This window comes from Cimex lectularius, unplaced genomic scaffold (assembly GCF_000648675.2).
Source record: "Cimex lectularius strain Harlan isolate CLEC.00 unplaced genomic scaffold, Clec_2.1 scaffold284, whole genome shotgun sequence".
Lineage (NCBI taxonomy): Eukaryota > Metazoa > Arthropoda > Insecta > Hemiptera > Cimicidae > Cimex > Cimex lectularius.
The window spans coordinates 81,988-107,570 of record NW_019392966.1 but is presented as its reverse complement, the minus strand read 5'-3'; the positions used below and the strand labels follow the sequence as shown (position 1 = coordinate 107,570).

The 25,583-nt window shown below is 33.5% G+C and overlaps 2 protein-coding genes across 3 annotated transcripts; one reads left to right on the top strand and one right to left on the bottom strand.

Annotated features, from left to right (window-relative positions):
- Nucleotides 1–2,271: 2,271 nt before the first annotated feature.
- On the bottom strand, nucleotides 2,272–4,785 carry LOC106671431. Of its 2 annotated transcripts, none has more exons than XM_024229520.1 (5): nucleotides 4,748–4,785; nucleotides 4,334–4,425; nucleotides 2,755–3,027; nucleotides 2,520–2,668; nucleotides 2,272–2,458 (listed from the first exon to the last, which is right to left on the bottom strand). In XM_024229520.1, exons 1-5 carry the CDS (start codon nucleotides 4,762–4,764, stop codon nucleotides 2,306–2,308), a joined length of 684 nt encoding a protein of 227 aa, XP_024085288.1. In that variant the 5' UTR covers nucleotides 4,765–4,785; the 3' UTR covers nucleotides 2,272–2,305. The 2 variants fall into 2 exon arrangements, with proteins under 2 accessions (XP_024085288.1, XP_024085287.1); XM_024229519.1 differs by having other exon boundaries at nucleotides 4,745–4,776.
- Nucleotides 4,786–9,547: 4,762 nt separating this feature from the next.
- Nucleotides 9,548–24,839, top strand: LOC106671169 (myelin transcription factor 1-like). The gene is made up of 6 exons (XM_024229523.1): nucleotides 9,548–9,630; nucleotides 15,929–16,048; nucleotides 19,293–19,442; nucleotides 19,508–19,597; nucleotides 20,056–20,243; nucleotides 23,396–24,839. Exons 2-6 carry the CDS (start codon nucleotides 15,976–15,978, stop codon nucleotides 24,557–24,559), a joined length of 1,665 nt encoding a protein of 554 aa, XP_024085291.1. The 5' UTR covers nucleotides 9,548–9,630; nucleotides 15,929–15,975; the 3' UTR covers nucleotides 24,560–24,839.
- Nucleotides 24,840–25,583: the final 744 nt, after the last annotated feature.

The window sequence follows — 25,583 nt, the reverse complement described above, 5'->3', positions numbered from 1 at the left end:
TCGTGACCTCGATCATCGACTTCCCATCTCAACTACACCTTTTGAATTTTCCCTCCTTTTTTCAAATGTCGTGTAATCGGATTGGATTCTCAACGACAAATGAATAGCTCAAGTGGTAGAGCAGCGGCGTATCAAGCCGAAGATCGTGGGTTCGAATCCTGCTCGTGCCATTGACTTTTTTACCTCAACTAAAAACCTTAATTAATTGTATTAAATTTACCCTTTTTCAATTAAATTTTACCTTTTGCAAATCAGTTCACACCTATGCTACATACCACAGAACAATACAAATGTAATACAAAATACAAAAATTGTGTGTATACAAAGGCTAAATGGGATCTGAATTCTTTTTCCTTTACTTTAAAATTATGAGTCAGGAAACAGATTGGGTCACATGACATTGGAGACACTTTAGTTAAATTGGAGATTATTAAAAAAATTATTATCCCTGTACAACATCAGAATGTCTTTAAGTTCCCCCCCCCCAAAGATCTTTGAACCATGATAACCTCTATAGGCAGCTTATTTACTTCCTGTCTTCCAGCAGGTTTTTCTCAGCATTATCTGGAAAATGATCACTCGATAACAATTTAGATGGATAGTCCAATGATCAGAGGGATTCAATCTGCAAGTCACAATGAGCAGTTTATTTTTAGCAACCAGGATGTGGCAGTTGCTAAGTCGGCGAGTCTTATTTACACCCTGCTTAAATCAAGGGGTGTTGTTAAGAATGTACTATTGTCTGTATTCAGTAGTGGTGACTGAAACTTTAGTTACCACAGGCAGTCAGAAACAATTTTGTATTATGTATTTTGATAGATGGTAAATTTGTCTTGAAGGTAGCTGTCTTTTCCCACCCTCAAAAATAAAAAGAAGGCTGGAAGTAAGTAATGGCCAGGTTCTTGATGTCACGCCAGCCACAAGAATTTAATACATTACCCAAGAAACCTAAACCTACTCTTACTAGTGACTATCGCCCTATTAGTATTCTTCCATCTCTATCCAAAGCATTTGGCATCTGGCTTCCGAAAATCTTATACTTGTGCTCTTCTCAAAATCTCAGATGATATTCACCTAGGCATTGATGATAGTGTACTATTATTGTTCTACTTGATTTTTTCAATACATTTGGTTGTGTAAATCATAATCTGCTTATTTGGAAACTGATGCATCTTTTTGGGTTTTCTTCCACTGCTACTAATCTCATTTCCTACTATCTGTCTGACAGAACTCAGAGAGTTAAAGCTTCATATTCTACCTCCTCTTCTCTCTCAATTTCAGCTGGTGAACCCCAAGACTCTATTCTTGGGCCTTTACTCTTTTCCATGTTTCTACATGATCTTCATTAGTTCTCAATTTCTCCCAATTTCATCTTTATGCTGATGACACTGAGCTTTATAGTCAATGTCCTACAAGCAACATCTGAAGCTATATCTCTGCTCAACCGTGATCTTCATTCTCTCAACCAATGGTCAAGAAATAATGGCATTCTTTAAACCCTAACAAATCCCAGTCCTTATTAATTTACAATAAACCCATTAGTACAGATTGCCCATCTCCTCCTCATATCAACAGCTCCCCTATTAATTTTTTAAATTAATACATAATTAAAATTGAATCACAAATGTCCTCAATAATCTATGAACTGTTTTCCCTCATTCCTTAACCAAACGCACCAAACATATCCCAAGCCCTCAACACTCTTCTAAACCTTTAATCTTATCCTTCAGAATTGCAGGGTCAAGACTATGGAATTTGCTCCCCCGAGAAGTATGTTCTGCTTCCTCGCTGGCTTGTTTCAGGTCCAAGGCATCTGAGTTTTTAAAAATGACATGAATCATCAACTTTTCTTTCATCTTCCTTTTCTTTTTCACTCTTCCTTTTTTTCTCTTTCTGCTTTTCTTTCGTGATGTGGTTGGTAATGTTTCATTGTTCAATTATAAACAATTAGAATTTTAAAGAATATATTATTGTCATTATTGTTCTGTATATATTATTACATGTTTTATTATTATTTTATTATATTTATAAAACTTAATTTATTTCTAATATAAGTATATGTAAGGGGGCATAAAGCCCTATTAGTACTTAAAAAAAAAGATTTATATGAAAATGACAGGTAATTATTACCAAGGCATCCTCATTAAGGACCCTCTCTGATGCACACCTGCGTAACTCATTGAATCTTGAGGTTCATTGAGATGTATATAGAGCTTGGGGATCAAGGTAAGATAAAATTACTTTAAAAAAAACTCCATAGTTTGGGGGAAATTACTATTTAATTGAGTTTGTTACAAAATGCTGATCAGTGTGTAAGTATTGTTTTAGCACTATCGTTATAATCTAAATCATCTGGGTCTACATCTTCACCGACAACGGGAATTGGTAACCCACCTCCTTCTTCCGGTTTGACGATTGCTATTCCACTAGTTCCCACACGGATGCAGTCAAAAGATATCTTAAACAGAAATTACATTTAATAACCATAAAACACACATACACAAACAAATTTGTCGTACATTAAAAAGTTCGAATTCCTGCCATAATCCCACTAAAGTGAGGCAGGCATGAAGATTTCGTCCTATCATATAAACGTTATTAAATCGCAAACATGCCGTTCCTGGGAGAAATCTTCTCAATGGCAAGCAGATAGGAGGAGGATTTTTACCTGGAAAGCACAAATGTTAACCAGCACATGTCTCTTTTTGTTATGTAGTTTGGGAAAAAGATCAGCCATGATTTATAAATTCATACCTGAAATTGTGTTCTGATAGAGTTGTCTTTCATTGAACATGACTTTATAAAGGAACTCGAAGTCATCTGGATCATAAGCGACGTTGACGCAAATTTTGTTTCGCATTGACACATTGAAATTGGTCAACACATTACCAGTACAACAATTGCAAGAGCCTTCTTCGCATTTACAGGGCATGGTGCGAGTTTTGTTTACTGAGTTGACCACTGATTGATGTGGATATGTGGGATCTGGCGCTGCAGTTGAAGAACTCCCTTTAAAAGGGAGAAAATCTACAACAGAAATCTAAGCTTTCAAGATTTATCCATCTGTAGAAGACTGGACGGGTCATTAGAAAATGGAGGGTCTTGCTGAAAAAATCTGCTTGACTATGCAAACTAACACACGGCTTTAATTTAATTTATTTAAAATGGACATAATGAGGAATTATATGAAAAAAAGTTAATTGCACAATAGAAAAAAGATTAAACAAAAATTTGGGCTAGATTATAGCCTGAGGCACTTTTTTTCCCACGGTGCTGTATTGTCCCACTTAGAAATTCTTAACTACACTGAATTTTATCCAAATTCAATGTTATGACAACTGATGGAAAGCTCGATTGTTCTACTTCCAACCTATGTCAACAATCAAAACAATCAATTTGATGAGGAAATTTTTTTTTTCCTAAAAAATGATACACAAGGATTTTTGAGTATATGGGAGCAAAAAATGAATACCAACTTTGAGTCCTACTACAAATAATTAACCTACAGAGTAAGGGTGGCATAGATATTGAAATTCAAATTCACCCTTCTTTTACAAATCAAATTCGCCCTTTTATAAATAAATTTTACTCTTTTGAAAATTAAATTCATACTTTTGCAAATCAAATTCACCTTTTGTAAATAAATTTCACTCTTTTGAAAATCAAATTCACCTTTTTCAAATAACTTTCACTCTTTTGAAAATTAAATTTAAATAAATTTCACCCTTTTGCCAATCAATTTAACACTTGCAAAATCAAGTTCACTTTTTGCAAATCAAATTCACCCTTTTGTAAATAAATTTTACTCTTTTGAAAATAAAATTCACCTTTTTTCAAATCAAATTCACTGTTTTACTAATAAAATTTACTTTTTTGTAAATAAATTTCACTCTTTTGACAATTAAATTCACCCTTTTGTAAATAAATTTTACTCTTTTGAAAATAAAATTCACCTTTTTTTTCAAATAAAATTTACTCTTTTACTAATAAAATTTACTTTTTTGTAAATAAATTTCACTCTTTTGCAAATAAAATTCACCCTTTTTCAAACCAAATTAACCAATTTGTTAATCAAATTAACTTTTTGAGGAGAGTCCTTTTTTGCAAAAACAAATTATATTCGCTCTTCTGCAAATCAAATTCGCTCTATTACATATCAAATTCGCCATTTTTTCTCCGGCGTCCTATTGTTCCATTTAAAAATTATAAGAGATAATAACATAAATTATACGCAGGAAAGAAATAAAATTGAAGAAGTTCCGATGTTGTATGGTCCATATAATCAAATAATTAGTACGAGCTTATAGTTTACAAATTGTATCATCAATTTTACCCAGGATGCCTTTTTCTTTGTCTTCATTCTTTTGGCAGTGCACAAAGAATGTCGTCGCGCAAAAAATGGTGAGCACACACGCGCGTCTGAACCTAGAAAAGTTATTACTTAATTATTACCTTGCTATACAAATTGACAACAAAATTAACTAAATTAAATAAAATAATAAGCAAATTCGTATAGGAAATAGCATATTTTATGAAAATGTACAATTCTCCTGAAGAGGAGAGAACATGTTTCATTGAACTGGACATGAAATCAGAGACGTACACATTATACAGCACAGACCAAATGAAACCAAGAGAAAAACTTTCAAACTTTCAATGCAATTTTTACCATTATTGTTAGTACAGCTTTTACCAACTTTTAACTACTGACTTTTTCATTTTTTTTTTTTTTAATTTTACTTACAACCCTTTACTGACTCCCATTACCGATGAAGGTCAAAGTCGAACTGAACCGCCTTTTCAAGTCGGTCATCGTCCGATTTCTTTTCTTCTAAGAAAATAATTCCCCTCACACTTTCTCTTCTTTATCCAGCAGAGGTGTCGAGTTATTTTAAATGGATATCAGACCGATGGCTTATTTGACCAGTACATGAACCAATCAACATGGAGAAGCAATAAAAGCCTAAAAAATAAATGTGTCGCTAAGACGTTTTTAGTGATTATGTCGATTAGAATGTGAAAAAATCAAATCTTTAAAACAAACTGTGTATGTTTGTTTTATCACCCATCCCACTTTCAGGAGGGTTTCCCTCCTGAGTGTGTAGGCCACCTGAAAACCTCATTTTCGCGAACTCCTTTACAATTCTAAAGTTTTTTAGAAATGAGAAAAGTTAATTCGAAATTCAGAACCATTTTATAATATTTATGTCATATTATTTTCAATTACTAAGTCAAGGGGCAAAGCTAATACTCAATATAAAAGGGTTAAGGGGCAAAGGGTGATTATAGTAGTTTAAGGCGACGTGGCGGATCTTGATGATGGAAAAGTGAAAAAAAGGCTTTGGCAGTATGGAGGGTTGAAAATTTAATGGGTTACTTTTGGAAGCGATATCGGATCACCTGAGATAAAAGTAATGCCGGGGTCATTGTGTTTTTTAAAATAAGTGACTTCGTCTTTGACAATTTTTTTGAGGACTTTTGATCGGAAGGATGCCCTAAATATTGGATGGATTGACGGAACCTAATAGTTCTACTCTGTGTGTCCAAAATTGTCTTAGTAATGTATTGTAAAGAGTTGAGTGTTGACGGCCAAAAAAAGATTTCCATCCTAAAAGTTTTGGTACTTGTCCAAGCCCTCAGCAGTCTGCTGTATAGGTATAGTCCTAAGTACCTGACGAGTGGAAGTCGGTAGCTACCTAGTTGATGTAAAGTGGAATTTTTTCAATATAAATCGCTTTGCCCCAGTCTTTAGCTCAGTGTGTTGGATGATAGAGGTTGCTTGGATAGGGTTGGCCACCACTACAAAGTGACAATGCTATTGGCGAGGTCTCGAGGTTTAAGGCGACGGGGCGGGTACTCAAGATAGGAAATTGTGGATAAAGCTTGGGCAGTATTGCTGGGATTGGTCGAAAACATAATGTCCTAATTTTGAAAGCGATATCGGATCAACTCAGACAAAAGTAATGTCGAGGTCATTGAGTATTGTCAGGTAAGTGACTAACAAGGGAACGACCAGGTTGGTGTGTTAAAAATTTGGAGTAAACCTTTTTTAACGTCCTTGTGAATAGGCCCTGGTTTCGCCAAAAAAATCTGAAAGTTGACATTTTCCGTTTTTTAATATTTTTATTTAGCCGTTCTACTTACTCAAACCAACGATGTTGATATATCATTTTACAGCTTTTTTATGTAGATTGCAATAAAAATATAGTAAAGGTTATCAAAGTTTATCAATAAATTAAAAAATTCAAAAAACCAAATTTTTTCAAGTAACCTAGGCCATAAAATTTTGGTTTCGTGAAGCTAATATGAAATTTCGTTTTAGCACCTCTAGAGACCCCTAACTATAAATTGTTGTTTGAATTTACATTTATCGATTTTTTGACCCCTAAAATTTTTCCGATTTTTAAGAAGTTGAGAATGTGCTGGAGAGTTTTGCTGATAAACGTCCTATATAATTAATTTCGAATAATTAAATTTATTTTATACTTACAATTTTTATTAATATTTTAATTTTATTTAATATGAAATTTTTTCTCTGACAAGAGATTATTTTCATTCATTATTCAAAATTCATCATAAAGGACGTTGATCAGCAAAACTCTCCAGCACATTCTCAACTTGTTAAAAATCGGAAAAATTTTAGGGGTCAAAAAATCGATAAATGTAAATTCAAACAACAATTTATAGTTAGGGGTCTCTAGAGGTGCTAAAACGAAATTTCATATTAGCTTCACGAAACCAAAATTTTATGGCCTAGGTTACTTGAAAAAATTTGGTTTTTTGAATTTTTTAATTTATTGATAAACTTTGATAACCAAATATAATTCTGGTTTAATGAATTTATTTACATTGTATAAATTAAAATATTAACAAAAATTATAAGTATAAATTCACTATTTTCGTGATCCGCTTGACCAATTAATATATTACAATTAATTAAGGTTTTTAGTTGAGATAAAAAAGTCAATGGCACGAGCGGGATTCGAACCCACGATCTTCGGCTNCATACAAATGAGTAATCCTGTAAACGTAAACAGAATATTTTATATAGATTTTTTTTAATGAAAACTTAAAATCCTGCATTATTTTCCGGACAACCCAATAGTTTCTTTTTTTTTGTTTAATACCAAAATCCTGCATTATTTTCCGGACAACCCAATAGTTTCACAAAACAAAAATTATATAACCTAGATCACTTGAAAAAAAATTGTTTTTTAAAAATATTTTGGTTATTGATAACTTTTACTATATTTTTATTGCAATCTACATAAAAAAATGCTATAAAATGATCTATCTACATAGTTGATTTGAGTAAGTAGAACGACGAAATAAAGATATTAAAAAAGGGAAAATTTCAACTTAAATTTTTTTTTTTGCCAGGGCCTATTCACAAGAAGTGGCGGATACTCGTGAATCACCAAAAAAGGTTTAGTCCAAATCCCTGACACAACAGCCTGGTCGTCCCCTTTTTAATAAGGTGCTTTGACAATTTCTCTAAGGATTTTGTTTGGAAGGATCCCCTGGATGTTGGATGGCTAAAATGATCCCTCGTGGGACGCCGGCTTGTGTCTGTCTGATATCTCCGTATTCGTTCCCTTCTCTACTCTGCAACATCGGTCAATCAGACTCCAGGAAGCGTTTCAGTTTATAAAGGATTGGACCTAAAACGCTCCCTTGTCGCTCACACCTTACTCTGTCTTTCGATGATTTTGGACATCACAGGAAGAAAGCTGATGGTTCAGCAGGAGCTTTGCGAGCTTTAGGATTTAGAATGATGAGGTTCCATAAGAGGGAAAAATGAGAGGATGACGTTTTATATTTTGCTTTGAAATACTCTGACCTTGTGAGTAAGGTTTCGAAGTATACAGGAGATTAGTAGGCATTTAAGTACTTAACTTCATAGGATGGCTTGAGGGTGTGGTGAGGTGAGGAGGGGCACCAGTCCTAGGGTGGTAAATACGTTTAAAAAGGTTAATTATTATTGTACTTGTTATAATTATTTGTATTTAAAGTAAAGGTCCAGGAACAAAGATACAAAAGTTTTATTGTGTTAAGTAAACAAAATACAAGTTTTGTCATTACATTCGTCAAGAATAGTACAACAGTGAGGAATTTTGTTACTTTAAGTTTAAATTTTTTCAGTTAAGAGTTTGACATCACCTGGTAAATTATTGAAAAAATGTATAGCCCAATATTTACAAGAGTTTTCACATTTTTTAAGGTTCTGCTGTTCAGGAACTATTTTATTACAATTTCTCGTATATTGTTTATGTGCAGAATTGAATTTTTTTATAGACGCACTTTGTTTGTAACATGCATTACACATTGTAATATATATAAGCTGGGCAAAGTCGTAAGGTTTAATTTAGTAAAAGTTTCTCTGCAACATTCCCTATACTTTAAATTCCTTAAAATTCTTATAGCTTTACGTTGTTTTTTTGAAGATTAGTTTGTCATGACTAGAATGACCACAGACCAATAAGGCATGGACAAAATACGATTAGAAACAAGAGAAGTAAACATTTATTAAAACTCTTTGAGAAACCCATTACATTTCAACCACCAATTAACATTTTTCAATTAATTTTTATGAAAGGTATTGGTTGAGATAAAAAAAGTCAGTGTCACGAGCGGGATTCGAACCCACGACCTTCTGCTAAATACTACTCGACCACTTGAGCTACTTCGATCTGCTGGGACACCAACTTCCCATCTCAACCTCACCTCTCGAATTTTCCCTCCTTTTTGCCATTTTTCAAATGTCGTGTAATCTATTAAATCTATCTTTGAGAAACATTATATTTGAGGCTTTTCAGTAAAAATAATTGTTTGGTAAGTTTAGATGCTACAAATTGACAATGGGCATCCCAGGAGAGATGTGAATCTGTGACTGTACCCAAGTGTTTTATCGGTTCTTTGTCTAGACTATTTCTTGAATTAGAAGTTTTTAGAATCATAACCTTTGTCTTCTCTTTGTTTAGCAATAGACCATATCCAATGAACCACTTTTACAAATTGGATTTCAGTTCAATATTTTGTTCGACCAGCTCTATCTCACTTGGTCCATCCAACTGGGAACTGCAATCATCAGCATACGCTGTAAAGTGAATTGTGGGAAAGTAATTGTAAAGGTCATTCGTGAAAATTATGCATAACATGGGGCCTGGAATGGGAACCCTGAGGCCGCATTTTTTTAATCCGATGAAAACCTTCCATTATACTTAGGTAGGATCATTTGTGAAGGCGGATCTGCCAAATATGGAATATCGTCGATTTTATCCTGTCCATCGTGGACATGAAGAGAAAACGGTACAGGTACAAAGCGGAAGTTCTTGAAGGTCCGGTTGATTCGAAATGGCGTATGAAGCCTGCGGTCGCCGGTATCGCACATCCGCAGCAGACGTACGAAGACGTCTCCAAAACGGGGCTCGGGAAATGCGGTCTGCCGGAGAAGCGTATGTCCCGTTACAAACGGTTAACTAGATGTAATTGGTTGGAAATGGAAAGTAGTAGGGATACCAGAAGAGGGAGGAGCAGAAGGATCCAAAAGGAGTTCTATGGTGTGAGAGGCACAGTTCCACAAGAGCTTGCGGTCCGTTACCTTCGGCCACACCGAGACATACCAACAAGGTAAACGTTTAAATTTTTTTTCCTCACCTGATCTTTGCAAAGAAGAGTCACCCAATACAGAATTATTTTGAAAAAAAAATCCAAGTATATCTCTTAAAATTTAAACCACTGAAAATGTATCAGATCATATGAAAAGCATACTGCGAACCTGCGTATTTTTTTTTTAATCAGTAAATCTAATCTAAGAATAAAAGCTCGTTATTAAGCCCTAGTGGAAAATCAGATTTAAATTTTAAGCCCAGGGTAGGAAATATGTTGCAATATGACTGACGGACAAAGAAAGCGACCGAAGCGGATATCCTAAGAGAAAGAGGTCAACTTCATCGCGCAGTGGGTCACTAACACGTCTTTCACCGGTTCCTCGGCTCGCACCTCCTTATTTACCTTCTTCGTTTTCGACCTATTAACAAAAAGGAAAACATGTACCAGTCGTGTTTTCAACCCTTCGTCGACAGGTTTCTAGTCTGCAATTCCTTTCCGGTTAGATTTCCACTTTCTCTTCTTCTAAACATTGTGCGACATCATTTTCAACAAATTAGCGGGTAATTTTTCAACTTGATTCAGTTACATAAGTCGTAATGTTGATAAAGGTATAGTCAACATTAACTCACAACATTCTATTAACAAGTTCAATTTTTTTTCTATCTCGGTGTACCTCGAATTCGCGCTTTGAAGAAAGCAGAAAGAAACTGGAAGAACCGATGCCCGCTTTCCACTTTTACTTTCTGAAGTAGCAACGGACGAAGGCAACTCTATAATACAGATAACATCGAAAATATACGGACCAGTACTAATTCATACGACAAGGGTTAACTGTTATGGGAGGCGGCCTAAAATTCGAGAAATCACCGCCACAATTAGTGGCAATCGAGATACAAATTTATTACGATCTAAATGAAGGGGCTTACAATGTAGCGTAGGTAGAAATAATCAATCAACATCATAACTAATTAAAATTAACGGTTATATTATTGTGATACAGGTTTTTCAAATCAAATTCACCGGTTAACAATTTATATCTGATCCTTTTGAAAATAAAATTCACTCTTCTGCTAATCAAACTCACCCTTTTGCAAATTAATTTCACTCGTTTAATTATCAAACTCTCCCTTTTGGAAATCAAGTTCACACCTTTGTCTATTAAATTCACTCTTTTGCATATTAAATTCAATCTTTTGCTAATCCATTTCACCCTTTCGCATATCAAATTCGTTCTTTCGCTAATCAAATTCACCCTTTTGCAAACCAATTACACGCGTTTGGGAAATAAATTCACTCTTTCGCATATCAAATTCGTTCTTTCCCTAATCAAATTCACCCTTTTGCTAACCAATTACACGCGTTTGGGAAATAAATTCACTCTTTCGCATATCAAATTCGTTCTTTCCCTAATCAAATTCACCCTTTTGCTAACCAATTACACGCGTTTGCGAAATAAATTCACTCTTTCGCGTATCAAATTCACTCTTTTACTAATCAAATTTGCCATTTTGTTCATAAATTTCATTCTTTTGAAAATTAAATTTACCCTTTTGCAAATAAATTTCACCCTTTGCGAAATAAATTCACTCTTTTGCTAATCCAATTGACCCTTTTGAAAAATCAATTCACTCTTTCGCATATCAAATTAACCTTTTCGCTTATCAAATTCACCGTTTTCCAAATAAATTTCACCCGTTTGCGAAAGAAATTCACTCTTTTGCTAATCCAATTCACCCTTTCGAAAAATTAATTCACTCTTTCGCTTATCAAATTCACTCTTTTGCTATGTAAATTCACCCTTGTGCAAATTAAATTCACTCTTTTGCAAATTAAATTCACCTTTTTCCCAATTAAATTCACCCTTTTGCTTATCAAATTGATCCTTTGGTGAAATGTTTAACCTTTTTCATATCAAATTCGATCGTTTGCAAATAAATGACATCTGTGGTACATACCACAGCAAATTTTACAAATCAAATTCACCCTTTCGTAAATCAAGTATTACTATCTATACTATCATATTTAAAAAACACATCAAATAGTGTAAATTAATTAGTAACATCTATTACAAATGATCTAGTGGAAAGTATTTATTTAGGTAAAAGGTAAAAATACCTAAACAGCACGTAATTAGCAATTGCAAATATGCAAAAGCAAAAAAAATTCCGATGAATCTACAAATTTAAAGGCTATTTATTGAAAAACAAGACTTTCAATTTTAAACACTTTTAAGAAATTAAAAAAAAACACTAATTATTGTTGCAATGTTTGAAATTAGAAGTTGTACTACATAATAAAAAATAAATTTTATTTTGGTCGAGTAGTTTTTGAAAAAACCAGGGGTGACTATATTTAATTGACACCCTGCATACTTATTGTACTTTGTTGATAAGGTAATGGGTAAATACATTAATAAAAAAAGAAATACATCCAGAGTTTACTAACTTGACTACGAAAACATGCCATTTGTACTTTATTATAATTCCTACTCGATCATTCGTAATAAATAGACTAATGAATTAGCATTATTTGATGTTTATATATATCATATATATGTTAAAATAGTTAACAATATATATAAGTAAAAAGTTTGATTGACAAAAGAGTGAATTTAATATGCCAAAAGGTGAATTTGTTTTGAAAAAAAGGGTAAATTTGGTATACAAAACAGTGCATTTCATTAGCAAAAGTTTAATATGATTCGCAAAAGAGACAATTTGATTTTATTTTATGTACGAATTTGATATCCAAAAGTGTGGGATTATTTGTAAAAGGGTGAATTTACTTTTGAAAAGGGTAAATTTGATTTGCAAAAATGTGAATTTGATTTGCAAAAGGTGAATTTGATTAGCGAATGAGTGAATTTAATATGGAAGCAGGTGAATTCTTTTGTAAAAGGGTAATTTTTTTTATACAAAAGAGTGAATTTCATCAGCAACAGTTTAATTTGATTCGTAAAAGAATGAATTTGATATGCAAGTAGGTGAATTTGTTTTGCAAAAGGGGTAAATTGTTTACACAAAAGAATGAATTTCATAAGTAAAAGTTTAATTTGATTCAGAAAAGAGTGAATTTGATTTTATTTTATTTGCAAAATGACGAATTTAGTTTAGAAACCCTGTATTACTTCTTACGGTCTGCGGGATGATAAACCGATATTTTATAAATTAATGTGTTCTGGCGATTGGAGTCATCAGAAAAATAACTACTCTGAATTTGCCATATCAGGCGAAAAATACATCAGCTTACAGTCCTCATACTTCTCAACTCCGACGGTCCAAAACAAAAGCAGCGACGTGAGGCGGACCGAATTGACCGGAACCGTCCGTAATTCATCTTCCCCCAGATCTGAGGATAGAAAGTGAAAGAAATGTTTTTCCATCGCCGGTGAAAAGTGGCGAAGAAGTGTAAATGTTATCCGAAATTCATGGCATGTTATTTTTATTAAGGGTTCCCAGGTCTGAATGATAATTAAAGGAAAGAAAGCGACTTGGAGCTTTAACCAGGACTTGCGATCCGATCGGCTTCACATGGTAGTAACTTTGTACTTCAAAACAAAACAAACAGACTTATTATTCCTTTTGAATATTCAAAACGTAATCGTATTTTTTTTTTTTTTTTAAACTCGGCCAGTGAGATTATGGTCTTGGCATACCGATCCGAGGTATGTGAAATCGGGTACGAGAAACTTTCCAGTCCGTTCCGGCCTCATCGTAAAAAGGATTTCAAAAAGTAATCAACACGGTGTGAATGTAAAATGTTTTCACTGAATCTTCTTTGTTAGTTTGCTATGTTATATCAAAATTGACTTAAATTCAAATTGTTTCCTTGCACATTTCGAGCAAAATAAGTAATGAGGGAAACTTTTGTTTCCTTCAATCGTCTTTTATTATATACTTACTATACTTGTCGTAGTTTCATACCTTTTTTAACAATTGCAAACTATTCAAAAATTATGTGGTTTTTAGGTATATACATTTTTTTAAATCAATTATTGGCAGAATTTAAGAAGGTGTAGAATAATCAGAATAATAGTCCAATCTAGAATCAAAGTTTAATTAAAATAATCCCTTCTTATATGATATTTAATTTGTTTAATCAATGGTTCAAAAAAATGCAGCAACATTTTGCCAGCATTGGGCCCGATTTCCTTTTGCAGATCAGAAAAGGCGAAGGCAATACTTTTTTCAACTCGCCAACAATCATTTTAAAACACAAAGTAGCCCTTTTTAATTTCAAATCTAATCGTTTTACTTTCAAATGAACATTTGTTTTATTTTCAAATGAACCGTTTTAACTTCAAATTAACTCCTTTTTATAACGTGGAAAAACCTAGGAGTTGGTATATAATATAAAAAATCTAAAATAATTGGGTTCTCAGAATATATTCATATATCACCATATTAAAATTAATTGCAATTAAAAACTACATAAAAATACAGGATTTTTCTTTTAATTTGAGAAATTTGAGAAGCTGTAGTTTTTCGGACCTTTTACTATTTTAATTTCAACTTAACCTTTAACCATTATTCATTTAAAATTAAAAGGAGTTACTTTTCAATCAAAATGATTTGATGCGAAAAGGGTCAATTTTAAATTTAAAAAAATAAGAGATTGATTTGAAATTAAAACGGATTAATTTGTTGAAAATATTTTTTTTAATCAAATTCTTTTTTTTCACTCAACCCTTTTTAATTTCAAATTAATGTTTTCTTTTAAACATAAAAAACTTAGGAGATGGTATGTAATACACGCATTTATAGTAAAATGCCTGTATGTTTGGGGATTTTTTTGTTAATATAAAATAATTAGACTCTTAGAAGACCATATAAAAATTAAAACAAAATTAATTACAATTAAAAAGAAAAATGATGAACAATAAAATATAAAAATGAACTATTATTCTTTTAATTTGAGAAATATGAGTCATTGCTGTTTTTATAGCCCAATTATTTTATATAAAAAAACTCCAATTAAAAGAAGGCACTTGTTTTTTTTTAAATTTTACATTATTTTTAATTTTGTCTGAAATTAATTTTTGTATGGCTTATAGCTTGTTTAAGAAATTTCGCAACCATTATATAAAAGAACAATCTTTTATTATTATATTTTATTTTATATATTTTTTAATTTTAATTGCAATTAATTTTCAGATGGTCTTTTACCTAAGATCCCAATTATTTTATACTTTTTAAAAATTCTCAAATTAGAAGAAAAATTACAAAAGAATCCTTTAGTTTTATATATAATTTTTAATTGTAATTGTGATTAATTTTCATATGGTCTTCTAAGAGTCCGATTATTTTATATTTAAAAATAAATTCTCAAATATACAGAAATTTTACTTTACACGCTTGTATTTCATACACCTGTGTTTTTTTGACGTTTGAAAGAAAGGGTTATTTTCAAAATTTAAAAGCCCTAATTTGAAATTAAAGGGTTAATTTGAAGTTAAAAATAATTAATTTAACGAGGAAAAGGTTAATTTGAAATTAAAAAGGGGTAATTTGCTAGGTAAATAGTGAAATTAAAAAGGGTTGATTTGAAGTTAAAAATAATTAATTTAACGAGGAAAAGGTTAATTTGAAATTAAAAAGGGATAATTTGCCAGGTTAATTTGAAATTAAAAAGGGATAATTTGCCAGGTAAAGGGTGAAATTTAAAAGGGTTGATTTGATGTCAAAAAGGAATTTGACGGAAAAAACCTATATAAAGTAAAGTGCCGTCAGAAGTAACAAAATAAATGGGGTAGTACGATTTTGTAACTTGAAAGCTTAAATAAATGAAAAATGAGAACGTGAATAGTTCAACACTCGGGAAAATAAACATAGAGAAATTAAAGCAGACATTAAAGAATGCGACAACTCAATTAGTTACTCGTGAAAAGAAAATTATTCACGCTTAGAATTCGGCAAACAAGAATCACCCATGGTTGTCATAAAAGAACCCCCTGTAAATTTAAAAAGGTAAAGATTCAAGGCAGATATAACACCGAGTGGTTGTTGTCTTATTAAAACAATAATTTAAAAAAAATTAATATTAATGAAATGAAAAAGTGAAATATACCGTTTACGTTCATCTAGTTTTTGGCCCGCCAGACCCTTTTAAGCTTTGCCATCTTGAGTGGTAAGTTAATTTTGGCTATTGACAAACACACAAAACTACAAGAAGTGAAAATGACGCCAATAGTCCGTAACAATGTTCAGATGTATAACATCTATTATGCTATGGTCCGAGTTTGCGTTTTTATTTCAACTTTTTAAAGCATGATAGTGTGGATGTAAAATCAAGCAATAACTTAGTCTTTCTTTTCCAGGTGTTCTCTTCACATTTCCCACTGAGTGAAAACTGGATTCTTCAAGAATGCGGCTTTCCACCGTGTTCGAACTCCTCTTGATATTCCTTTTTATCGCTTTCGCCGCGTCGAGGAATGTCGGTAAGTGAACCTTAACAATTTAAAATGTGATTTAAAGAAAAAAAAGGAAGCTCTTTTAGTTTAATTAAAACAGCACCGTTACAAAGAGTGGGGAGATAATCGTTTAATTACTTCCCATTGATCACGAATCCTGACTAATTATGTTCCTAACCCATTTACGGGCTACTGGGTCCATGAACCCTCCCCGGAGCTTCTCTCTCTCTTCACGGGCCGAGACTAATCTCGGCGAAGGATTTTTCCTTTTTTTAATAGTTGGATGAAAATTAGGATCATGATGCGAAAATCGTGTTTGTATACGAAGGCGGCCTCGTTTCGCATCATCAGGCAGAAAGCACATTTGGCGACGAGGGAGATCTGCTCATTCCATGGTGTCAAGCCAGCAACTAACTCTTTTTGGTCCGTTTGATCCCGTCCCGCATTGAATGACCGGCCCGATTCCACTTTAAAGTTTCAACCTTTATCTTTACGCCCTGCGTTTCGGCCTTCTGATGCCTTCATTTCCTCGTTTGAAACCTAACACTCCTCCTTTCCATACTTGTATGTGTTATTAACATCAGGACCCGATCGGATGGAAGAAACTTTCTTGGTCGATTAATAGAGTTTTAGAGACCGATAAAGAAATTGAACGAAATCTTGGAAAAGCTTCAAATTTGTCATGAGAAATTCTCAAAATCACAGAATTTCAAAGGGGAAAAGTCTTCGGCTCCTTCATCGCTACGACTCTATCCTTGTTTATTTTATATACGGATCCAATGATCGTTTTAAAGTATACATTGTGAGGTAACATGCAACATTGTCTGAGAATACAATGAGTATTTAAAAAAGTTTAAAAAAATATATAGCTAGTTGAATATGATTTGGAAGGGAGTAAGAGAGAGTGGTGTAGGAGAGAGAGAGAGAGAGAGAGAAAGAAAGAGAGAGAGAGAGAGAGAGAGAGAGAGAGAGAGGGAGAAATCTTTTTAAGTTCACATTTGGGCTTTTTAAGTTCAAATTAGCCTTTTTTAATTTAAAATTAACCCTTATTTAACCACTCGAAAAACTAGGAGAATGAAATATAAACATGTAAAGTAAAATTCCTGTCTATTTGAGATTATTTTTAAAATATCCAATAATTGGGGTCTTAGAAGATGAACTTAACTAACCCTTTTTCATTTCAAATTAATATTTTATTTAACTACAAATTAATTTTGTTTAACTAATCATAATTTGAAAATAAAAAGGGTATTTTCCGTCATGTAAGCCTTTTTTTAAAATTTGAAATTAATCCCTTTTCGCACCAAATTAATCAATTTTAATTTGAAAATAATCTTTTTTATTATACTTCAAATTAATTCTTAACTAACCAATTTTAATTTGAAATTAACAAGGGTTAATTTGTACATATAAAGCATTTTTCCGACAAATTAACTTTTTATTAAATTTCAAATAAGACTTTTTTACAATTAGCCCTTTTTAATTCCAAATAAGCTATTTCTTTAAAACATAAAAACCTTGGAGAATGTATGAAATGTAAGCATGTAAAGTAAAATACTTGCATTTAAAAAAAAATGGCCCCTTAGAAGGCCATATTTTAAAAAAATTCTCAAATCAAATAAGAATCTTTTATTGTTGTATAATATATGATTTTATATAGTTTCTAATTCCAATTGTGTTTAATCTTTATATGGTCTTCTAAAAGCCCACTAATTTAATCTTGATTTTTTTTATATAGGAATTTTAATTTACATGCTTACATTTCATGCAATCTCCTAGGTTTTTTCATGTTCTAATGAAAGGGTTAATTGAAATTAAAAATGATTAATTTGATGAGAAAAAATCGTTAATTTAAAATTAAAAAGGGTTAAGTTGACGGAAGATATGTATAATAAAAATTCCGAAAAATCAAATTTTTTTTCATTTCTAAAATTAAAAGAAGATTCGTTCATTTTTATATTTAATTTTATATAATTTTTTCATTATAATTAATTGTAATATGGTCTTCTAAGTGTCTAATTATTTGAAATTAAAAACAAGATTTTCAAACATATAGTAATTTGAATTTACGTGCTTACATTTCATACAATCCCCTAGGTTTTTTTATGTTTTAATGAATAGGTTAATTTGAAATTAAAAATGTTGATTTGATGGCAAAAAAAAATATAAATATGAAATTAAAAATTGTTAATTTGGCGGAAAATAGCTATAGCAAAAGCTCCCAAAAACCACAATTTGTTACATTTCTCAAATTAAAAGAAGATTAATTTAATTTTATATTATTTTTTAATTACAATTAATTTTAATATGTTCTTCTAAGAGTCCAATTATTTGAAATTAAAAACATATCCTCAAATGTATAGTAATTTTAATGTGCGTTTCTTATTGACCTGTTGTTTCATAATTTGTTGAAGTCGTGAGGAGCGGCCAAGAATGAGGTAGTTTAAAAAGAACAACTTTTTAATTTTTTTGCCGACGTTTCGACCTTTATTCGGGTCATCTTCAGGCCCTGGGTAAATTACAAAACATACGTTGGTTGGAAAAAATACAATTTAAGATGTAAATATAAATTTCGAACCAAGTATTTCATACTCACATAAAGTGTGGTGCTATTCTTGTGGTGTCATATTGGTGTTGTTTATGACATCACAAGAATAGCACCACACTTTATGTGAGTATGAAATACTTGGTTTAAAATTTATATTTACATCTTAATTTGTATTTTTTCCAACGAACGTATGTTTTGTAATTTACCCAGGGCCTGAAGATGACCCGAATAAAGGTCGAAACGTCGGCAAAAAAAATTAAAAAGGTGTTTTTCTAAACTACCTCATTCTTGACCGCTCCTCACGACTTCAACAAAGTAATTTTAATTAACGTACTTACTTTTCATACAATCTCTTAGGCTTTTTATGTTTTAATGAAAAGGTTAGTTTGAAATTAAAAATGGTTAATTTGAAGGCCAAAAAACTATTAGTTTTGAAATTAACAATTGGACGGATAAAGCTGTAGTAGTTTATAGCTTCACCATCGCCAAATTTACCATGAAGTCTGTAGATGCAGTCACTTTAAGTCCTATTGTCTTCTAACTTTCATCTTTTGTGTCCGAGCTCTGCTAATGGTTTACAGAATTCTTCTCAATGGTGTGGTATGAGGTCTTCAGGTATAACAGGATTGAATATTGTTCTGTTGTGTCTATCTTCTCTAGGATATCGCTCCTATTCTCACTTTCCGCTTTGCAGTAATTATATCAATTAAATAATCTCCCTAGGAAGCAAACATTCCAAAAAGGACATCGGATTGAGGCAGGTGCCAGGAACCAAGCCGGCGAACGCGCCCAACCGCTATTGTCAATGCGCCAACCTCATGTGCAACTGCTGCAGGGATTTCTCACTTCCAGTCGTATCTATCAAAGGACCTGGTATCTACAAATCAATGCGATTCTCTTTTATTACATTGATATTAATATTGGCAATTTTTCCCCAGGCTGCGCGACGATAACCTACCTAAACGGTGACTCGATGCGACTCACGATGAGCTTCGGCGACAGGGTGCTGAGAAACATGACATTAACAGGTAAATTTTTTGGTTTGGTCGTTTCTCATCATCATCTCGGCCCAGCGAGGCGGAGTGCAAGCACAATGCAAACTGGCCGGGAGTCTCAATCTATAAAATACTTTCGAATTTCTTTAGATCTTAATTGATTTCGTGAAATTAAAGAGGATTGAAATCAAAAAAATTTCACAGGACAAAAATTCTAGACCTGTGCGCCTAAACATCCATGGAAAGAAAATTACCCTGGTCCAAGGATAAACCGAATAAAGTCAAATAAAACAAATAAAAGGCAATTAAAAGTTCAATTATTTTTTATCTTAACTTAAACTTAACAGCTCGATTGGTCTGGAAGCCGGTTTTCTTAAGGATATTAATGTACCAATCGACTTTTCTTAGGAATTATTAAGTTCACGATTGTAAAATGAATCTAATGTTCACAATTTCTTCATCTAAAAAGAAAAGTATTTTATTATTACTAGGTAAAAAGCCGAGACCGGTCTGCATGGGTCTTCCTGGTGGGGTGTCCAAGTTCTGCGGGAGGATCTACGGCATCCAGAGGGACGGTGAACAGTTCAAAGCGTGCCTTGCGCTGGAATTGCGCGCCCTGGACGACGTCGAAGCCGCCCTGAGGGTGTCGTGTTTCAAATTCGGCCCTCAAGGAGTTAAAGTAAGAGTTTTACTATATTTTGCGGTTTTAAACAGAAATTTTGAAAATCAGTCATGATCCGGAAAAATCAAAACAAAACGCGTCAACGCTTAAATTCCTGAATCTGCCGACCACCCGGTTCTTGGAAACTTGAATCGGATGGTATGCCTCATCCGAGAAAGTGCCGGTCAAAAAGAAAAAAAACCGACCACACTTTCTGACCCGGTTTTTTAAAGGTTTGGGTGGGGGGGTTGATGCTGAAGACATTAGACAGTAGACAGTTCTTTTTTCCACTGCGACCTAAACAGGTCTATTGTTGAACCCCTATAGCTTATAGCCAGCCATTCCTTCGAAAGTGCGCTATTCTTTATACAACTGAAAACTTTCCTTGATGCCTCTTCGTGGATCTCTTTTGGAATGAGAAATGTGGCTGTACCGTAAACGCTTTACAATCGCAAAGGATACGTGTCGACGTCTCTTCCTGTCAGAACTGGCATGTTCCCATCGTTTTAAGATGATAGTAACCTATAATTCTCCTCAAATCCTGCCTGCTGAGCCAGAGGAGTTCCTTCGCCTTCCGTTTTGAGAGTCCCTTAGCTTGCCTCATAATTGGCGCTTGAGACTTTCTTTCTTTGAGATTGGATGAGCGTTTCTTTTTCGTTAGATGTACTTTGGGTTGGTGTAGTGTTCTCTTCCTCTGGGAGTTTTTTGAACCCTTCAGAGAAGCATCCGTTTCTTGCATGTCTTGTTTTTTTAATTCGATGTGCATCTTTGCTTTACCAAATTTGAAATTTACCCTGTCCATTTTCTTCAAGACCTTTGTTGACTCGTGATTGATGGCCATGGGATCTCTAATTTGAACTTCTCCTTTCTTATGACAACCTTTCAGGCCTACTTGGAATCCTTCATTTTTTTTCTTGAAAAATCCGAGGATTTTCTCATTAGTGTCCCTTTTTATATCGCAGTTTGAGAAGTATGCCACCACTATCTGCGGTCGTGGGAGCCTTTTTGTTCTACCACGTGCAGCGTGGCGTCTTTCCAGGTTGTTAGTTCCTTCTCTAGGCTCTTTATCCATGCTTACTTAACTACGTTGGCACAGTTTAGAACCAACCATCCTTTTTAAAAAGATATAAGCCCATTGAAGGCTGGTTTTATGGTTTCCTCAACTTGCTCTATTCTCCCCAACAGGCACAACTGGATGGCATCTAATTGCTCAACCGTCAGGAGAACTTGCACATATTCTAGAGGGACGATCCCGTGTCTTACCTCTTTAAAAGCCTCTGCGTAAGACCTTTTGACAGGGCCTCTAGATTTTTGCCGGAGAACTCTCCCACCTTGGCTTTCTTATTCTCTATTTGCTCAGGGGTCTTTTTCACATCTCGACCCCTCTTTGAAGGCTGGCTTTTGCTGTTCTGAAAGCTCAGCTTCTTCTCTGCTGTGCCCATGGCTGCGAAGCCAGGCGTAGCATTTCCTACTCGACCTTCAAAATCTTTTGAGTATTGTTTCTGCCGAAGCCTCTTTGACCTCTTCCAGGTCGGTGACATTAGGTTCAGGAGCAACTTCATCACCAGAGCCTTTTAGCCTACTCACTACTGATCCTTTCGTTTTTGGCCAGATTTATCTTCCCACTGACCTTCAAGGACCAGGGGGGATTGAATTCCCCCCCCCCCCAGTTTTGCGCTTTAGTCCAAAGTTTTGGTTTATTTACTTCATAACACATTAATTATGTAAGAAAAATACGTTGGATTTGAACGTCCTAACGTCCCTTCATTCACTTTAGTAACATGCTGTATTTTTGTTTTTTTCTTTCTAATTATATTTTATAAAATATATAGCATTTTTTAAATTAATTTTTTTTTATTTTCAAATTAACTCTAGTAAAATTAAATATAAAAACAAATGCTGAGAATTGTGCTTTTACTAAAGCTATTTTCCGTCAAATTATCCCTTTTTAATTTCAAATTAACATTCTTTTATCAACAAATTAATACATTTTAGTTTCAAATTAACAGTTGTTAAACTTCAAATTAGCCCTTTTTAATTTTTTCTTTAATTATTTAATATCTTGTCATTGTACGACCCTTTTTTAAATTTCAAATTACTCTTTCGTTAAAAAAAGAAAAAAAAATTTTTTTTTGTATTTTAAAAAATTAACTTAAAAAAATATAGCTTTTTTCCGTCGAATTAACCTTTTAATAAGTGATGGTACGAAATATTGTGATGGCATGTGGAGTAAAATTCGTATAATTGAAAAAAAATTGAGATCTTCGAAAGTCATATTAAAATTAATTACATTTAAAATTATACTAAATTTTGATGAGATTTTTTCTATACCGACTTCCTTCCCCACCCCTTCAAAATCCAACGTATATAAACATAAAACAGTAACATCTCACTGGCACTCTCAACACGACACGCAAGAATGGCACTATTACACAGAAGACAAACACTTTGAGTGAGTAGAAATACTTTGATTGAATATAAAAAATATTTTTTTGCATTGTATAAATTCACTTTTCCACATCCTAAATGTATTTGTTAAATGTAAACAATGTTTGTAAATCCTAGGCCCTGAAGATGATCTCAATAAAGATCGAAACGTTGGCACGATAAAGAAAATGTTTTTCTGAAACCTATCACACCAGACCGCATCTCACGATTTCTGAATAATTATAAACACATATATTTACTTCCGTCCCCCCTGGTTTTCTCAAAAACTGCTCAACTTAAAAAATCATAAGTTTTACATAATAAATCCGTAAATGAAAACGTACAATACCATTTGAAAATAAAAATTTCTTACTTTCTATCTTTAAAAAATTGAACATACCCGCCGTAATAATTATTGTACAAATTAAAAACAGAGCATATGATTTTTAAAAAAATATTTCAATTTTTTTTAAGTTGAGTAATTTTTGAGAAAATCAAGGGAAAAACAAGCATATGTACCTTTTACATAATCAAAGTTTTTTTTTCCAGTAAAACAGGGACCGCGGTAGCCGAGTAGTTAGCGTGCATGCTCGTAACCCCGCGGTCCTGGGTTCGATTCGTGGAATTTTTGACCAATTTCCCTATCCCAAAATTACGTACTTGAGGCTTGGCTAATATGTTTGAAAGGACAGCATTATTATTATTATTTTTTTTTTTTTAACAGTGCCCGTTTTATTTTTTAGTTGGAACCAGGTAAACCGATTCCGGTTTCGAGCGGTGAAGATGAAGACGAAGACGACGATGACGACGACGACGATTATGGTTTGAGCGATGATGATGACGACGACGACGACGATGACGACGACGATGACTTCGGACTGAGCGACGACGACGACGACGACGACGATGCGGAAAATGATGTCGATTCAGGTGATTACACCGGTTTCAGCGCTCTGAGCGATGAATTCCTCGACGGTTTCTTCGGCTCGTCCAGCAGCAAAAAGAAAAAAAAAGTGACCCAGGTGCAGAAAACCACGACCGCTGCCAACCCGTCGCCGACAAAGCTTGCGACGACTACGGACAACCCTCCGGCACCTTCGACTTCGACGATGAAATCCGTATCCGAGGTTACGACAGTCACAGAAACGACCGCTACCGAAGAGTCGACTTCCTCGGCCGCCGAACAGAACCCGGGAACAGTTGTAGCGATAAAACATTCAACGCAAATGAACGTTAACGTCTTACAGAACGGCAATCCGATGAACACTACTGAAAAAACGATGCGGCCGCCTTCGACCCAGACAGAGACTGCCTCGAAACAAGAATCCGTCACCGATCCGGTTGTCGATCTTTCGGAAAACGCCGTGAACGACGACGTCACCACTCAGAAACCGCATGTCGAAGTCGTCAAAGTCGAAGAATCCACCGGGCTCGGCGATAAAAATAAAGAGGCGGCGAATAAAGAAAAAGAAAAAGAAGAAGAAGAGGAAGAAGAGGAAGAAGAAGAAGAAGAGGGAGGAGAAGAAGTAGAAGAAGGAGAAGAAGAAGAAGAAGAAGACGATTCGACGGAAAAAAGTGGAATCGTTCTTGATGCGACTTCGGACGGCGAGTCCTTGGACGGAGAAAAAGAAGACGAAGAAGAATTCCGCCAACTTCGAAGTTACGTTCCGAAAGGCGACTATCGGACGATGACTCTGGAAGAACAGGAGAAAAGATTCCCCGGCCTCTCAGCACTGATTCGGCCTTCCCCTTTCAACTCTTATCCGAAGGAAAGAATGATTCCCATACCTGTCCTCACGGGATACTTCGCACCGCCCAAACAGGACTACACTTCCTTCGCGTTTCCTCCTGTCAGGAGTGCAAGGCAGCACAAGCGGATGAGGCTCCCACCCTTGGCCAGATCCTAAGTGTGACATCCACCCTAAACTCTTAACGACAAGACTTTAACCCCCTTTGTCATGGGGAGTCGCCACTCCCCGCCTCGCAGGGGCCTTCACTAAGACTTATTTATTTGTGAGAAAAACATATTTATTGTCTAGTTTATAGTTATTTATTATTTATGAAATAAGTTAAAAACCGAGTCATTAAAGTTTTTAATTAACACGCTTTGGACTTTTCATCCTGTGCTCTTAGTTGCAATTTCCAGATCGAAATTTCTTATTAAATAAAGTTGCGTTCATGTTTGCATTGTATAATCATTCTTAAAAAAATATATTTTTTTAATGTTAAATTGATCTTTTATCTAAAGTATAAATTATTTTTATTATCGCATTACAACGTTTTTCCTATTTGTTCATGAAGACATGTAATACACTGAATCCTTTGGGTTTCCGAACGTGTTAAATGTAATATTGCTCAAAATATACTTCTTTAATTTTTTTAAGGGTTGGATACACTCAATGCATCCTCAATCTTCACGTCCTCAAATAACGTCGAAAATTGCCAGTAATAATTACAAAGTAACTCTTTTTACTTTAAATTAACGTGTTTTTTTAATTTCGACTTAACCCTTTTTTACTTCAAATTAACGCTTTTTAATTTCAAAGTAACTTTTTTGTTTTGAATTTCAAATTAGCCATTTTTAATTTCAAAATAATTAAGCATTAAAAAACTGACATAGTGTGAAATATAAGCATGTCAAGTGAAATTTCTGTATATTTGAGGGGGTTTTTTATTATAACATAATATGGCTTTTAGTAGACTATATGAAAATCAATTACAATTAAATGAAAAAATATTTAAAATTAAATATAAAAACAAATAATCTATCTTAATCTTCTTTCAATTGAAAATTTTTTGAAACTATATAAAACAATTGGGTTCTAAATATATAATATGAAAATTAATTACAATTAAGAGGAAAATTTAAAATGATAAAAATAAAGGATTTTTCTTTTAATTGAGAAAGGTCAAAAATTTTGATGTTAAGTG